Source organism: Furipterus horrens, unplaced genomic scaffold, assembly GCF_987537825.1.
Source record: "Furipterus horrens unplaced genomic scaffold, mFurHor1.1.pri manual_scaffold_10, whole genome shotgun sequence".
Lineage (NCBI taxonomy): Eukaryota > Metazoa > Chordata > Mammalia > Chiroptera > Furipteridae > Furipterus > Furipterus horrens.
In genome coordinates this window covers 75,406,940-75,425,110 of record NW_028327180.1, presented here as the reverse complement: position 1 = coordinate 75,425,110, position 18,171 = coordinate 75,406,940, and the positions used below count along the sequence as shown (strand labels likewise).

Genomic DNA, 18,171 nt, shown 5'->3' with positions numbered 1-18,171 from the left:
AACAAGCGCTAAAAAAGTTTAAAAGGATCAACTGAAAGCAATTCTTAGCAAACAGAAACAGTTCTTAAACAAAAGATTTAGAAACTTAGATTAACATTACCAAAAGTATGGGGAAACAGAAAGAAATCTTGGGCTTTGGTTAAGAATTGTAGAAGGAAATTAGAGAAGAGAAGATGGAAATGAAGGCAGCAAAGAAAGAAAGGAAGGAAGAAAGAGGAACTAGAACTGGCTAAAGAAATATAAAATGTGAAAAAGTTTGTTATAACACCTATAATAACGATTACAACAAAGATTTAAATCTACGCAAAGAATTTAAATATTCAGGGTAATAAGAATAGATTTATTAAGTTGGATAATATTAATAGCTAAATAATTGTGTTACTAGCTTATTGCCACCCTAACATGTTATTGCTGAACTAAACTATCTGGAAGTTATCTGAATAAAGCTAAAATGAATACCTGCTTTATAGTGGAATACCAGTTTAAGGATGTTCCAGATACAAATCCTTGCTGCACAAATGTTACTTGAGAGGATATTAGCTGTGTCCAAGCCCCTCTCCTTTTGTCCTTCTCAGGGAAGACGATAGGAATTGCCCCTTCTAACCTGTATCTTTTAAGGTTATCTGGCCTCTCAATAAAGCACAAGTAAGATTTCATGAGATAGGCTGAAATTAATGAAAAAGATAAGATATTTAACTTGTATGTTGTATGGTAGCCTGCCTTTTTTGCTTTTCTCTGTCTAATGCTTTTAAATAAGATCTGGAGATTGTTTGCATCTTTATAGTATCTATAAGAGCAATCCAAACCTCTTTCTGTTGGGCTTACTTTTCCTTTGGTCACAGACTCAAAAGTGTTAGTTTCCTATTGTTGTCAGGAGTTTTTCGGGACTTCTAGAGGAGGAGATTTTATATTCCAATATTTGAAGTGCCAGTTTCTATAAAACAAGGAAAGAAATATGAAATTTTTTTTTTAATAAAGGGGCAAATGAACTCCCAGCCTACCTTTGGCAGTCTATTTTGTAAAAGAAATTTAACAAATGTTTAAAACCGTCCTTCATTTGAAGAAGTAGTGCATTTTATTTAAGGGAAGGTTTGCTAAGTGAGTTAATCTCTAGTGACCATTATCTTGAACATGTGCATATAAATTGAATCACAGGAAGATTGGAGCTTTTTGACAAAGGGGATGTCTTAGAGCTGGCATTGGAACTTGGACATCTGTGCCTGCTTTGATTTTTCTGCTTCTGGAGTTGGGAAAGAGCTAATGATTTATGGTTTTCACAAGATGGAAAATCCCTTGTAATAAATCTTTCTTGAATTTTGTTTTGTAGGGGGGTACGTTAAAAGCAGTAAAACCTTCCAAAGGAAAAAAGAAGAGAGAGAGCGTAGAGGGGAAAGATGGCCGGAGGAGAAAAAGTGCTTCGGACTCTGGGTGTGACCCTGCATCAAAGAAATTAAAAGGAGACAGGGGTGAAGTAGACAGTAATGGGAGCGATGGAGGCGAGGCAAGCCGAGGGCCCTGGAAAGGAGGGAATGCCAGTGGAGAGCCAGGGCTGGATCAGAGAGCCAAACAACCGCCGACTACGTTTGTCCCCCAGATTAACCGCAACATTCGCTTTGCCACTTACACCAAAGAAAACGGCAGGACTCTGGTGGTGCAGGATGAGCCTGTAGGTGGGGACACACCTGTACCTTTTACTCCATATTCTACAGCCACAGGTCAGACACCTTTGGCCTCAGAAGTGGGTGGAGCTGAAAGCAAAGAGGCAGGAAAAACACTGGAACAAGTTGGCCAGGGCATGGCGGCTTCAGCAGTTGTGGTCACTACTGCCAGCTCTACCCCAACCACGGTGAGGATCTCAGACACTGGCCTTTCAGCAGGGACTGGGCCAGAAAAACAGAAAGGCAGCCGGTCGCAGGCCCCAGGAGAGGTGAGTTGTTTTAGGGCCAGATTTGCAAAATTTGGGTTCACTCTTTCACCCTACTTTCTTGGTAACATATTAAAAGACATCTCAAATGCCACAGGGAAGGAGTACTTCTGAGATATGCTTACATTGAACTCTGTGAATAGACCTTTACTGCTCATTAGGCAAATATGTATATTTTAGTAACTTTATTAGCTCTTAAAAGTCACCTGAACAGTTAGGCTAATCAAAACTGATTGTACAACCCAATTCAATGAGATGTTAAGATAGATCTTTTTAATTCAATTACCTATTTAGTTCAAGTATTGGTTGCGCCTCCATCAAGCCTATGAGAGGCAAGGTTAACAAATTACAGTGTTAGTAACCTTCCTGTTCTGTACATTATAGAAATCAAAACCCTTCAGAACCAATAATCAAGGCTATGTGAAAATTACTATTACCAACTCATGTCTTTAGTTCATTTTCTATGATATTTTCCCTTGAGGTTGGGCTTCTTCCCCATGATTTGATATGGCCACAGTTTTTTTTCCCCTAACTTAATCTTTTTTCCTTAATCCTCACCTGAGGATATGTTCTTATTGACTTTAGAGAGTAATGGAGAGAGAATTCGTTATATGCCCCAACCAGGGCTCAAGCCTGCAACCTAGGTATGTGCTCTGACCGGGAATCGAATTGGTGTTTGGGATGATGCTCCAACTAACTGAGCCACTCAGCCAGGGCCTAACTTAATTTTTTTAAGTCTTACCTGGAAAATTTCATGGAATTTAATCACAGAAGTATCCAGTTTATTGTTGTTTTTTTTTAAACTGATATGCATGTATTTATTGCTGAAATGGAGCTCTTGGTAAATACAAATTAACATTAAGTTGACTCCCCAATCAAACTTGAAACAATATCAAAATCAATTCTTAGAGTTTCAGACTCTCGTTTCAATCAAGGTTTATGATGCTAGTCCTTGTTTTTTCAAGCTGGAATATGAAATAAAAAGATAAAATACTAAATGATTTTTTAAATTATGTATAGGAAACTGCTGCGTACTAAGTACCATGTATTATAAATAGAGAATTGAAATCCCTGTTAGAAGGAGCTCACATTCTAAAATGAAATCATTTTAGGTATAACAATGCCAAATAAAACATGGTATATACATTTCATCTGATTTCTTCCTCTCCCTAAAAAATGTAATTTGTTAATCACTAGTGTACAGGGATGAGGAAGCTGAAATGTCCGGGCAGAAGAGAAGGCCTGTAAATGCAAATATCACACTGCTCATGGTTTGTCCTCTTACTAGTTGACCAGCATTCCCAAAGAGAACTAGGTGAGGATCTTATGTGGATTTCTAGATTATGTGTCATCATATCGCCCAAATTAATTAAAATATACCCTATGTCAAAGGCAACTTGGAACAAAAATGGGGAATTACAAAACAGACCAAATTTTACATGCTACAAGAAAAGTTCCACTCAGTGCTGTTATTCTTAGGAGTAGCAGATCTCAGTGGATGAAATGTGGAGTCAAAGGGCATTTTCCAAATAGGTTGGAGAAATTTCTGTGACTACATCAGTAATTTTGCTAAGGTGTCAGCCTAGGTATTCTCCTTGGGGGCAGGATTTAAAAATACAGATATAGATGTTTCCATTATGTTCTCAAATCTAAAATAGGCACACAGCTCCCACCCAGGAAACTTCTTGCCCTAAAAATTGAGTTGAAATCAGCTTGTCATCACTTTCGTATAAGAAAAGGACTTGGAATTTAATCATTTGAAGGAAAATGAAAGACCATCCAAATTGTTCTTCATTCATGTGTGTATTTATTTTTAAAGGGTAACTTTAGTAGTGAAACCTGAGCTACCCATGCTGGTTCCTTGCAGTAATGCAGGTGTCAAGACTCCTGGCCAAATCCTGCTAGTGAAGGAACTGCAAAGCCTCAGGGCTGTGTCTATCTAGTCTCTTCTTTTTTGTTGGAGGGAGTTTAAGTCAATGGTAGTTGATTAGTGGGAAGGAAAAGAAAGCAGAATTATGAACTCTTAAAATGCCCTGAAACTGTCTCTATCGCAAATGGCAACTCAAGGCAACCCAAGGGAACCTGCCTGGTTCTCATGCCTCTGTGTAGCCCTCAGTAAAATCCTAATGGAGACTTTGCATATTTCAAGGATGCCTTAAGTAAATTGAAACTCCCTGTTTGTTTGTTTTTTTAACATAGCCCTTTACTATCTGGAAGATTTTTTTCAATTGTGGTAAAGTAACATAAAATTTACCATTTTAACCATTTAAAGTGTACAGTATGGCCCAGCTGGTGTGGCTTAGTGTACTGAGTGCTGGCCTGTGAACCGAACAGTCACCTGTTTGATTCCCAGTTGGGGCACATGCCTGGGTTTTGGGCCAGGTCCCCAGTTGGGAGTTTGCAAGAAGCAATCACATGTTGCTGTTTCTCTCCCTCTTCTTTCTCCTTCCCTTCCCCTCTCTCTAAAAGTAAATAAATAAATAATTTTTTTGAAATAAAGTATACAGTACTGTGGCATTTAATACTTCCACAGTGTTGTGCACCCATGACCACTGTCTACTTTCAGAACTTTTCATCACCCCAAAAGGAAACACCGTGCTCATTAAGCAGTCATGGAATATTTTATTTCCAGTGTTTTAAAGTGATTGTTTAGGGTTATCATCATCTACTACCTGAAGGTTAATTTTCTTTTCTTTTTTTTTTTTTTTTAGTTATTTATGGTTTGTTAGTCAAATGCTAAGATCTGGGTTTTATTAACAAGTATTACACAAGTGACCATACCTACCTATAGATGTTTCCGTATGTAAATGGGTGTGTAATATATATGAAAGTGATTCCATGCTTTATTGCACATGCAAAAGTTAACATTTTTAAGGTAAAAAAGAAAGTATTTTTTTATTGTTCAGTTTGTTATGCGGAATGCTTTTGTTTGGTGGGCGTATCTGTATCTATACTTTCCCTGGTTGGAGACTTGTTAGATCCTAATGATGGCATAAGTATTCAATAACCAGTATGATTAATTTAGCATCTTTAGGTTTAACTTTAATTGAAATAGATAGTCAACTTTTAGGTTGACTTGGACCCAAAAATAAATTACCAAATTCTAAAAGAGTTCATTAATGTACAATGGACTTGTTATGGAGATAAAATCACCTTTGTAAGATGGAGAATTTGTAATAGCTTACATAAATCAAAACTTGAACAATAGCTTCTAAGGTCATTGAGGTAGATTAATATTACATGATGACTTGGTATATTTTGAAGTAAAAGCTGATGTCAGCTCAGGAATCCTTTTCACCAGTTCCCTGGTGGAATCCTCATTTCCACATAGATACTTGGAAGCCTACATGGACACCTAGTGCTGTGACAACCAATTGGCTAACAACCAAGGGAATGGCAGGATGAATGACATCTTGCTACCTTTACCTCACCTTGCTAAAGATAACCCTCTGTGTGGTTTGTGATGGGTTTCTTCCCTAATGCTCATGAAATCTAGTTATAACAGAAGTTTTAATGGAATTGTAGGAGAGATAAGTTGATTGACCCATAAGAAATGTTTGCCTAGGTTCAAGAAAGAGCTTATAAGGTTGTCAAGAGAAGCCAGCATCACTAACTCAGGCTATCTTCTTTTCAGAATTCAAGAAATTCTGTTTTGGCCTCTTCTGGATTTGGAGCATCTCTCCCAAGTGTATCACAACCTTTGACTTTTGGAAGTGGAAGGAGCCAGTCCAATGGGGTTCTAGCCACAGAGAATAAACCTTTGGGCTTCTCTTTTGGCAGTAGCTCTGCACCAGAGTCTCAGAAAGACTCTGATCTCTCCAAAAACTTGTTTTTTCAATGCATGCCCCAAACTTTACCCACCAGTAACTACTTCACTACTGTTTCAGAGAGTTTGGCTGATGATTCCTCCAGTCGGGATTCATTCAAACAAAGCCTTGAGAGCCTATGTAAAGGCAGATCCACTCTTGGAGCAGACACTAAATCAGGCTCTAAGGCCGGCAGCTCTGTGGACCAAAAAGTGCCTACAGAGTCCATGCCCACCCTCACACCAGCCTTCCCACGGAGCCTCCTCAATGCCCGCACCCCAGAGAGTCATGAAAATCTATTTTTACAGCCCCCTAAACTGTCCCGGGAAGAGCCCTCCAACCCTTTCTTGGCATTTGTGGAGAAAGTGGAACATAGCCCTTTCAGCGGCTTTGCATCTCAGGCATCATCAGGTAGCTCTTCCTCTGCTACCACTGTCACCTCCAAGGCAGCAGCCAGCTGGCCCGAGTCTCACTCCTCTTCAGATTCAGCATCTTCAGCAAAGAAGAAAACCCTCTTCATCACAACTGACTCCTCCAAACTGGTACCTGGTGTTCTGGGCTCAGCTCTTACCACCGGGGGTCCAAGCCTCTCTGCCATGGGGAATGGCCGCTCCAGTTCACCCACCAGCAGCCTCACTCAGCCCATTGAGATGCCTACTCTCTCCTCCAGCCCCACAGAGGAGAGGCCAACTGTGGGGCCTGGGCAGCAGGACAATCCGCTCCTCAAAACCTTTAGTAATGTCTTTGGCAGGCACTCAGGCAGCTTTCTGTCCTCCCCAGTAGATTTTTCACAGGAGAACAAAGCTCCTTTTGAAGCTGTGAAAAGGTTCTCACTGGATGAGCGAAGCTTGGCTTGCAGACAGGACTCAGACTCCAGCACCAACAGTGACCTGTCAGATTTGAGCGACTCTGAGGAGCAGCTGCAGGCCAAGACTGGCCTGAAGGGGATTCCAGAGCACCTGATGGGGAAGCTAGGCTCGAGTGGGGAACGCAGTGCTGAGCTGTTGCTGGGCAAAGGCAAAGGGAAGCAGGCCCCCAAGGGCCGGCCTCGGACTGCACCCCTGAAAGGTGATCCTGCTGGGACCGTATGTGGGCGTGGCTCTGGCACTAACCTTGAATACCTGTTTTGCTTTTGGGCAGCAGAGGCACTCCCTCTGAAGGAAAGTTCTATAATCTCAGAATTACATTGCCTAGAGGGCCTAACAGAGGCCCCTCATTAGACCTGTTTCAGTGCAGAATTGCATTTAAATCAGCACTATTAAGAGAGTTATCTGTTTGGTATTATGATAGTCCCACGAAGGAAGACCCTTATCTTCCTCAGTATTCTGTTTGTTCAGGAACTCTTTCCTGGTTTTTTTCTCATTCTTTTCTACTTCCCTGTGGCCCATCCTCTTTAATCACCCCTCACTTTGCTTCTCTCTGGCACATATATAGTGTTTTAATGCCTTTTCCAAAAGCTGTGAAATCCTGTTGTGTGAGATTATGGTCCAGAAGTGTGTAAGAGCTGATGGTTAAAAAAAAAAAAAAAGTGCTGGTAAAAGTAGCTGTTGTCATTAGGAATTGGTATCTCACGGGAGCTTGATTGGAAAAGTCTTTGATCAGAACAGGCTTATCCTGAGGGGCTAGGGACAGGTGGCAGCTACCTTCGCCTTCTTGGGTTTTCCTCAACCGTGCCCAGTGTTGTTTCACTATAATGGGCCACTTCCTTCAAATTCTCCTTGGTCCTTATCTCCAAAGTGAAGCCTTTTTGCTCCCTCCGCTCCTTTTCTGTCAAGGATGGACCTGATGGGCACATGCCCAAGCTGTGCAAAGAGAGGTGGCCCAGGTCAGAACAAGTATTTGTCCTCAAAAGGATCATGTTATTGTCTCATTTATACCTGTCATGACCAACCATTTCACCTTTCTCCCTTGCCACAGTTGGCCAGTCAGTCCTGAAAGATGTAAGCAAAGTGAAGAAGCTGAAACAGTCCGGCGAGCCCTTCCTGCAGGATGGGTCATGCATCAATGTAGCCCCTCACCTGCACAAGTGTCGTGAGTGCCGCCTAGAACGGTACCGGAAGTTTAAGGAGCAGGAGCAAGATGATTCCACTGTGGCATGCCGCTTCTTTCACTTCCGGAGGTACCCAAACCTCTCTTTGTCTCCTCCCCAGTTTCCATTAGCGATACATGACTCCCACTTTCTCTGAATCGGTATGTATTATCTCACCATCTTCCTCGTTGTTTTCCTTAACACTTGGCTCTCTAAGAGTCTGTGCTGAGGTTCTGCCACAGTAGCCACTTAGTTGTTTGGATTGTGAAATGACATGTGGCTTTGTTCTTGGAGGATTGAAACAGAATTGTCTCAGTTGCCAGCCCCTGAGCCACATTGAATTATTCCTAACTTGGGTTCCATTTGAAACCAGTGGTATAAACAGAACTCCATTTTGGATTATGAATCGGCCTGACTACTTACTCTCCCCTCTTGAGCGCTAAAGTAACTTGAGTTCCCTAGAAAGAAAGGGAAATAAGATTAGGAGGTAATGTGACTCATCTTTGAAAAGAGAAAGCTGATGAAAATCCTAAGAATATCCCCTGCTTTTACCAAACAACAGCTTCTTAGTCACTTTTCTGCTCAATAAATCTAGAATAGAAATTTCTTCTAAATGATCTTTAAAGAAACTTTAATTTTACAATAAAGAAACCCAAATGGTTTATCCACACAGTGTGGATTCACTTGTACAGCAAATGTTTAATGAAGACACAATGTGTGCTAGTCTGGGGCACTGAGGATTAAGCAGTGCACAAAACCATCAAATTCCAGCTCTCGGGAGGTTTGCATTGTAGGTGGGGAAAGATAGAGTAAATAAGAAAATAAGAGGTTAAATATGGTGTGTCAGCTGATATTAACTATGAGAAAAATAAAGAAGGGAAAGAGGATTGGGGTGCGGGGTGAGGGTGAGGCTAGAGAGGCTACAGTTTTAAATAAAATGATTTGAGAAAGTGAGATTTGAGTAATGACCTGAAAGAAGTGAAGAAGTGAGCCACACGTTTTTCTGGGGGACACGTATTCCAGGTAGAGTGCACAACAAGAGCCACTGTTCTGAGGCTGGAGTACACCTGGTATGTTTATGGAGCTGTGGTGACTGAAATAGAGTAAGCCAGGGAGAAAAGGGGTTGAGGTTAAAGAGTTAATGATTGGTCTAGATTTTAAAGGGCTACTCTTAAGGGCTTTGGCTTTTATGTTCAGATGGGTCATTAGAGGTTTTGAGCTGATGAGTGACACTGATGACTGTTTTAAAGGAGCACTAGGACTACCTTTTTGAGAATAGATTACACTGAGGCAAAGGAAGAGAGAAAAGGCTGTTGGAATTATCTAGGTGAGGAATGATGGTGGTTTAGTGAAAGGAGGTAGCAGTAGAGGTGATGAGAAGTGGATGAAATAAGGATATGTTTTGAGGATAGAGCCCACATGATTTTCTGATGGGTTCGATGTGTCATATGAAAGAAAGAAAGAAGACTACAACTTCTGGCCTGAAAACTAGAAGAATGGAATTTGCTGATAAGGAGATTTCTCATGGAAAAGCAGGTTTGGAAAGGAAAATGGGGAGCTTTAATTTGGGCATGTTATATTTGTGATGCCTATTAGATTTCCAAATGAAGATGCTGAAAGGGCAGCTGGCTATACAACTCTAGAGGTGAGAGAAGAGGGCCAAACTGGAGATAAAAATTTTGTTGTCACCAAGTATTTAAAGCTATGAGTCTAACTAAGCTTACTTACGGAATGTAGATAGAGAAGTGAAGGGGTATAGATAGAGGAAAGAAGCATTTTAAGGGCTGAGTTCTGGAGCTTTCCAGCATTTAGTGATGGGAAAGATGAGCAGGATCTAGTAAAAGAGGCTGAGAAAGAACAGCATCCTGGAAGACAGCTGGAGCAAGTATTTCCAGAAAGGAATAATGAACTATGGCAAATGCTGCTGATTGGGTCAGCTAAGATAAGGACTGAACGAGACCATGGGACTTATCAAGGGGGAATGACCTTGTCAAAAGCAGTTTTGGTAGATTGGTAGGGGAAAGTGGATGGGAATGGATTAAGAGAATATTAAAGGGAAAAGAACTAGAAGTGGCAATAACCAGTGTAGACATCTCTTTCAAGAAAATGCTCTAGTGAGCAAATAAATGGTAGAGGGTATGGGAGCAAGAGGACTTTTGAGATACAGATTGTCAGAGGATTTTTGAGATAACAAGTTCAAATACTAACAGTGATTCAGCAGAGAGGAAAATAGATGATGCAGAAGAGACAATTTGTGAAAGAGCATCGAGGAGCGGTTTGTCTTGGCTGGTACCTAGTTCGTTCATAGTAGCAGATCAGATGGCGTACGCGGGCCTAGTTTCAGGGAAGTGTGATGGTGAGAGTTCATGGAAGTTCTCTGGTTCCTTGTATTTTCTCAGTGTAATACTTAGCAAGGTCTTCATTAGGAAAATAATATTGGAGGTTTGAAAAGAAAGAAGATATGAACCAGGCTGGCATCTAGGAGAGGGGGTGCACCAAGAAACTGTATTTTGACTGCCAGGCAATATTAAGGGCTCACCTGGTGTAGGTGGACATCAATTTCAAGTTTGACAGCATGGCTCTGTGTTTTTCTCTGGTCACATTTACTGGTGGGAGCATAGATGTTAGAACAAGTGAGTGGAGAAACTGATAGGCATTTCTTGGGACAGCTTTTTAAAGAACCCAGACCTACTAAATATTAACAAACTTTGTTATTAGCACAGTGAATGCATACTAACGTTGGTCAAAAGTGATCAAAATTCTTAACTCACTAATTCTTGTTAAGTCTCATTTAATTTCACTTAGGTGCTAGGATTTTAGGTGTGTGTTAGTTTGCATGGTTGCTGCTGCTTACTATGTTTTTGACTATACCTTCTTGTCTCAGGTTGATCTTCACTCGAAAGGGGGTCCTACGTGTGGAGGGGTTTCTGAGTCCCCAGCAAAGTGACCCTGATGCCATGAACCTGTGGATTCCCTCTTCCTCCCTAGCAGAAGGGATAGACCTAGAAACCTCAAAATATATCCTGGCCAATGTCGGGGACCAGTTCTGTCAGCTCGTGATGTCCGAGAAGGAGGCCATGATGATGGTGGAACCTCACCGTAAGGCACCATCTTGCTCATCTTTCAGCCATTCCTAGTTGAAACTTTCATTTTCTTTTGCTTAAGGGGAGGAGTGGAAGGAGTGGCAGAGGGCATGTTCTGTGGATGAATTAAGACTGATAAGGCTTCTCTGTAGCAAAGTATATAGCTGAGGACCTAACAATATCCAGCAGATCCCATCCTTTTAGTCTTTGAAAGTTAAGAAATCAAAAACACCTTCCCTTGCTTACCTTTTCATTTTTGTAGCACAGCTTCCATAATAAGCATTTTGATCTCTGCTAGGGTTTGGTCCACTCTGAATATTTTTAGTTTGCTTTGAACTAACTTGTATTAGTAAGCTATACTCTATGGTTTGTGAATGCATGAAGTGCTACTGGGTGCCATATTTCACACCTAGAACCCATATTATTCAGACATTTATGATTTTTTCCATGTCTATGAGATACCTGATCATATTTCTAGGCCAATGTAAATTGTACTATGACATTATTCCCTACTTTTCAAGAAAAGAATCCTCTTGTTTCAAACTACCTCAAATTGAAAAATTTACAGTATTTTAGGTAACAACATGTGGATTTCATTCTCTGTTGACACTTGTTCAAAAATTTTAGAAATTTGCCCTCGTTGTTGTGGCTCAGTGGATTGAGTGCTGACCTGCGAACCGAAAGGTCGCCGGTTCAATTCCCAGTCAGGGCACATGCCTGAGTTTGGGCCAGGTCTTCAGTTGGGGGCATGTGAGAGGCAACTAATCGATGAATCTCTTGCACATCGATGTTACCCTCTCTCTCTCCTTTCCTTTCCCTCTCTCTAAAAATAAATAAACTATATATTAAAAAAAGAAATATTAGAAATTCCATATATTTTGTTTCTCATGAATCTTTGAGCTTATTGCTGGACATAATGACTTGAGTAGGAATCAGTGAATCTGGGTCTTCTGCTGTTGTTCAGGAGAGTTGATGCCAACAATGTTTCTCTTCCTCTTCCCACCAGAGAAAGTGGCATGGAAGCGAGCGGTGCGTGGTGTACGCGAGATGTGTGATGTATGTGAAACAACTCTCTTCAATATCCACTGGGTTTGTCGCAAATGTGGATTTGGGGTCTGCCTTGACTGTTATAGGCTCAGGAAAAGCCGTCCACGCAGTGGTAAGCAAATACTGTCCTTTGCAGTTCAAAAGGTAACTTGTCAGTGGAAGTATGGCACTTGGAAATTGAAGCAGGAATGGATTTGCACTCCCTCTTTAGCCACTTAGCTTCATACATTACAATTGCCAATATTTTAGCATCATTGGGAAGGCTAAAATAAGCCAAGAAGGGTTATTGTTCATCTTTCCTTGTTTTGTTTTTAATAACATCTTTATTGAGATATAATTTGCATGTCATTAAACTTACCCATTTAAAATACACAATTGAAAGGTTTTTATTATATCCTTAGGGTTGTGCAGCCATCATCACTATCTAATTACATGTTTATCATTTCATCACTCCCAAAAGTTGATGAAATGACTTGTAGCCATTAGTAGTCCTCCCAGCCCTTGGTAACCACTAATCTACTTACTGTCTCTCTAGATTTGTCTATTCTGTATATGCCATGTAAATGAAATCATGCAATATTTGGCTTTCTGTGATTAGCCTCTTTTCACTTAGTATACTGTTTTAAAGTTTTATAGCACTTATCAGTAATTCATTCATTTGTGTTCCCAAATAAAATTCCATTTTTTGTGTATTCTACCTTTGTTTATTTATTTACCAGTTGATAGATATTTGGGTTGTTTTCACTTTGGGCTATTACAAAGAGAGCCTTTGTGAACATTTGTATACAATTTGTTGTGTGAACATATGTTTTTCTTTCAAGTGTATACTTAGGAGTGTAATTGCTGGGTCATATGACAGTTATATTTTAACCCTTTCAGAAATTGCCAAACTGTATTCCAAATTAGTTGTGCCATTTTATAATTCTACCAGCAATGTATGAGGGCTGTAATTTTTCCATCAACACTGCTATTGTCTGTCTTTTTTATTATGGCCATCATAGTGGCTGTGGAGTAGTATCTTGCTTTATGGTTTTGATTTGCATTTCCCTAATGACTAATGATGTTGAGCATCTTTTCATGTGCTTGTTGGCACTGTGTTTATCATCTTTGGAGAAATATCTATTCAAATTCTTTGCTTCCTTTTGTTCTTGCTTTATCTTATTACATGCTAGGAATCCTTGTTCTTTGACCTCCTCATTCTTTCATTTCAGAGATATAATATAACCATTGCAATGGTAGCTTAGGCTACTGGGATTTGAAACCTACTTCCTTATCGTACTACACCAACTATAGTATCTTGGGATAGTTACCTAACCCCTAAGAGCCTCAGTTTCCTTGTCTATAAAACAAAGATAATATGAGTACTTCTCTCACAGCACTGTTGTGAGGTTTAAATAAAATAATGTGTGTAAAGTGGTTAGCACAGGGCCTGACACCCACTAGGTATTACATATCAAGTAGCTGTTAAGTATTCCACTCCTGCCCATGAATGATTAACTGCTCTAGGAATTGCCCTCCCAACATAAAAAATAAAAATAAATTAAAATTAAATTAAAAACAAAACACCACACACAAGAAAATGAGACAAAATATATGAAACCACAGTTTCAGACATTGGACAACAGGCAGCATAAGTCTGTGATCCCTGTGAGAAGGGAAAAAACAAAGTGAACCCCTAGTTTCCCCAGTTTAGTTCCTGGAGGCAGTTTCCAGGCTGTAGCACAGGGAAAGGCAACTGAAACAGCTTGGCATCCTCACTGAATTGAGAGAGATCAGAGTCTGAAAAGAGTGAGGAGAGTACTGAAGAAGTCACAGCTGCACAGAGAGAACACCAGATAGCTGCAAAGAGAGCACCTCAATCTTTTGGCTATAGAGTGATCTGCACATGCATGAGATGAGGCTCCTCAAGGCCCAAAAAAGAACCTGTAGAAAGAAAGCGACTAAATAATTTACCAGACTCACAATTTGTATTCCCACCAGCCAGAACAGAGAGACACTGGGTAGAGTTCAAAAGGCTCACACCTTAGTAGTGGAGGAACTAGAAATCTTAAACATAGGAATTCAAATTGCTGCCATCACTTTGGAAAACAGTGTGATCATTTCTTATAAATTTAAACATAAACTTAACATAAGACGCAGCATCCCACTTCTAAGTATTTATTTAAAAAGTTAAAACATGTCCATATAAAGATTTGTACTTGGAATATTTATAGCAGCTTTATTCATAATAGCCAAAAGTTGGAGACAATTCAAATGTCCACCAGCTGAACAAAATGTGGTACATCCATACCCTGGCATACCGCTCAGCCATAAAAAGAAATGAATTACTAGTACACGCAACAGTATGAATGAATCTCAAAATCATGATGCTAAATATGAGAAACCCATCACAAATGACTACATACTGTATGCTTCCAATTGCACGAAATTCTAGGAAAACTGTTAGAAAATTGATCTATGATGGTCAGGGATTGAGAAAGAGGTATTCACTACAAAGGGCTCAAGGGGATTTTAGGAAAGGAGATGGAAATGTTCTGTATCATAATTGTGGTAGTTTTTGTACAGTTCTGTCATTGAATTTATTGTGCTTAAATGATATTTCAGTGAAGCAGATATATATATATTTTTAAGTTAGATATTAATCTTCTTTGACCCATAAGAAAATTGGCCTTGAAGGTCTGAAACTCCAAGTCACTGAGAGGGATATATCTTGTGACTTCAAAAAATAACTGAAGGCATTTCTTGTGTTTCAGAGACAGAAGAGATGGGTGATGAAGAGGTTTTCTCCTGGTTGAAATGTGCAAAGGGGCAGTCTCATGAACCAGAGAATCTAATGCCCACACAGATCATCCCTGGCACAGGTAAAGAAATTCCTTTTTTAAAATTGGTGGAATGGTTTATCTCAGCCTATTTTTTAAAGCCTCATCAGATTTCTCTGAGAAGTTGAATCATTAAATAGGTGTTAGATTGTATGCAGCCACTGTATACACAGAACTCACAGTTTGTATTGTGAGTTATTCTGGTTGGAGAAGTTGGTTACTTTTCCAGATATATCATTTTATATTCCTAAGATTGGTAGGACCAGAACAGAAATGGCCAGTTTCCATGCTATCAGAAAGATGTTTGGTTTTAGGCTTCTAAAAATCCAACTGAAGCTAATCAAACCTCTTGAGTTCATGAAGAAGGCAGTTTAACAGTAGGAGTAAGTGGTCATTTTGTGTCACAGTCCCAGGTTATTTCTTTGATTCCTCCAGACAGTCCTTTACCAACTTACGCACTGCCACTGACACACATGCATTAAAGATGGTGAACCTGCCCTGGCTGGTGTGGCTCCGTGGATTGAGTGCCAGCCTGTGAACCGAAACGTCATGAGTTTGATTCCTGGTCAGGGCACACGCCTGGGTTGTGGGCCAGGTTCCTGGCTGGGGGAGTGAGAGTGGCAACTGATTAGTGTTTCTCTCACACATTGATGTTTCTCTCCCTATCTCCCTCCCTTCCCCTCTCTCTAAATATAAATAAATAAATGCTTTAAAGATGGTGAATCTGCCTATATTCTTCTCCACTAAAGAAAGATTTGGGGGGTGCACCCCTGCATCCTTTATGCCCACCCCAGTGCTTTCAGGCAGAAGGGCTCCCTGAGTGCAATGGTAGGATGCCTGCTCCCTGCTGGTCCAAGCATTGGTTAAAGGTTTATGTAAGTGAAGTTTACATTGGTCTGCTTTTTCTCACTTTTTCTAGGTTTTTCTTTTTCTTTTTTTAAGTATAACTTAGAGTAAAGTACATAAATCTCAAGTGTACATTTAAAAATATTTACATACTCTTCAACATTGAGAAAGCTACCCCTAAAGGATACCTGTTAATGTTTACTAGAGGAGGGAGAGAGTGTAGCTGAGTGGTGAAGAGCTCACAGGACTTTAGGGTTAAAGTCTTAGTACTTCCATTGACCAATATATGTACCAGAGTAAATGACCTAACTTCTGAGACTCACTTTCATCATCAAGAATTGAGGGGGAAAGCTGCTGTCTCACTGAAAGGTGGTAAGGATTGAGGGAGGTAATTTAAAAAAGGCCTTCGGCACGACACCTGGCATATATGGGCATTCTAATATTAATTGCTATTACTGTTGTCTTTTTTCCAGCTCTTTATAATATTGGAGATATGGTACATGCTGCCCGGGGCAAGTGGGGAATTAAAGCAAACTGCCCTTGTATTAGTCGGCAAAATAAATCGGTGTTAAGGCCTGCTGTCACCAATGGGATGTCACAGGTAAAGTGATGTGTGTGGGAATAACTGAGTGAGACTTAAGTTAGTACCAGGAAATATTTGCCAATGTTGTACCAGACTATATAGGATTTCTGGGGAGTTAGGAGAAGGATAGGGAAGCATTTCTAGATAGAGCCTAAGAAGGGTTACTCAAGAAATTTTAATTCCCCTTGACTGGTACAAGTTTCTCTTGATTCATCTTTAAAACCAGTTCAGGCTTAGTTGATAAATAGCACAAAGAGATGCTTTGCATTTTGTCAAGATTTATATTGTACCTCAGAATCGAATGTAGGTGAAGAGTGTAGAAAAGGTTATTAGACTTCTGGCCAAGATGGAGGCCTAGATTGACATGCTCCATCTCCCTCTACAACTAAGAAGGAATACATCTACTGCAAAACCAGAAATAACCAGAAGTTCCAAAAAATAAAGCTACATGGAAGTCCAACGTATGAAGTTATAAAGAAATGGTGCTCTTCCGGATGGGCAGGAGGGGCAAAACTGGGGTGGAGAGGTCAGGCTGTGCTGGCGGCGGGATGGTGGTAAGCCCAGACACCCATATTTAAGAGGAGGCGAGAAGCACCTAGGGAGCACCCCTGGCTACAAACTAGACCCGTTAACTCACAATTCCAAAGCCGGGGAAGGCAGACCCCCATTTCCTCGGACTGTGAAGGCCGGAGGGGGTGGGGACAGAAAAAGAAGCTTCCGGTCGCTCAGCAGAGAGTAAACAGCAAGAATCCATCTTGGACCCCCACCCCCACACAAAACGCCACAGCGTGGTGAGAAGGGTCACCTGGTAGTGACGAGTGCACGGGACTCTGCCCCCTCTAGCGTAGGTGTGACAGCCCCGCCCAGGAAGCAAAGGTAACCACAAAACTGTCAGGATGGCACAGATCATGATAGAGATCCCAGTGACACAGCTGACCAGCCAGCAAATATCTGATCTAACGGCTCAGCAGGTAGGAAATCTTTCTGAGGCACAGTTTCTATCTTTGGTTATATGAATGCTTACAGACCTAACAGCAGATCTTAAACAAGATGGGGAAGGGATGAAGGCTAGTCCTGCTAAAATGAATGAAAACACATACAAAACTAGTGGTATGAGAAAGAAAACCAGGGATCAAATCAACAAATCGGAACATAGGGAAAGGACAGTCAACCAGTGCAGAAAGAGGAAACGAAAAGTCAGGAAAATGAGGAGAGGCTAAGAAACCTATGGGACAGCTAGAGGTGGGCCAACGTCCGATTCATTGGGTTGCCAGAAGGTGAAGTACTAGAAATTGAAAAATTATGTGGAAAAATAATGAAGCAGAACTTCCCTAACTTGGGGAAGGAAATAGACTTACAGGTCCAGGAAGCACAGAGAGTTAAAAAAAAACTAGACCCAGGGAGAACCACACCAAGACACATTATAATCAAAATGTCAAAAATTAAGGACAGAGAGAATCTTAAGAACAGCAAAAGAAAAGAAGATAGTTACATACAAAGGGTTCCCAATAAGACGATCAGCTGATATCTCAAAAGAAACTCCAGGCAAGAAGGGACTGGCAAGAAATATTCAAAGTAATGAAAAGCAGAAACCTACAGCCACGATTACTCTATCCAGCGAAACTGCCATTCAGAATAGAAGGGCAGAGAAAGTGCTTCCAGGACAAAGTAAAACTGAAGGAGTTCATCAGATCCAAACCACTGTTACATGAAATGTTAAAGGGACTTGTTTAGGAGAAAGAGGATCAAAACTATGAACATTAAAATGAAAACTATCACAACAACCAACAACAGAAGCTGGGGAACCAAAACTTAGACAAACTAAGTAGGTAACGAGAGTGGGAAAAGAATTATAGGTATGGGGAACATTTTGGGGGGAGGTCAGCAGGGAGGGGAAGGGGGAAAGGGAGGGATATGGTACAGGAATAAAGAAGCATAGTAGGAGGGAGTGGAGTAGACAGGAAGAGGTTGAGAAGAATTATATGCACAACCAATGGTCATGGACTAAGGGGGGGAGGACAACTAAAGGGAGGG

The 18,171-nt window shown here is 40.6% G+C and overlaps 1 protein-coding gene across 1 annotated transcript in view; it reads left to right on the top strand.

The window, feature by feature from the left end:
- KDM3B (lysine demethylase 3B) overlaps window positions 1–18,171 on the top strand; it is a 60,398-nt gene that overhangs the window by 26,295 nt on the left and 15,932 nt on the right. Inside the window, exons 7-13 of the mRNA XM_090288250.1 lie at window positions 1,328–1,927; window positions 5,559–6,798; window positions 7,648–7,849; window positions 10,644–10,858; window positions 11,849–12,001; window positions 14,643–14,750; window positions 16,028–16,155. Of these exons, the coding sequence (XP_090144376.1) occupies window positions 1,328–1,927; window positions 5,559–6,798; window positions 7,648–7,849; window positions 10,644–10,858; window positions 11,849–12,001; window positions 14,643–14,750; window positions 16,028–16,155 (2,646 nt within the window). The remainder of the gene's footprint in view (window positions 1–1,327; window positions 1,928–5,558; window positions 6,799–7,647; window positions 7,850–10,643; window positions 10,859–11,848; window positions 12,002–14,642; window positions 14,751–16,027; window positions 16,156–18,171) is intronic.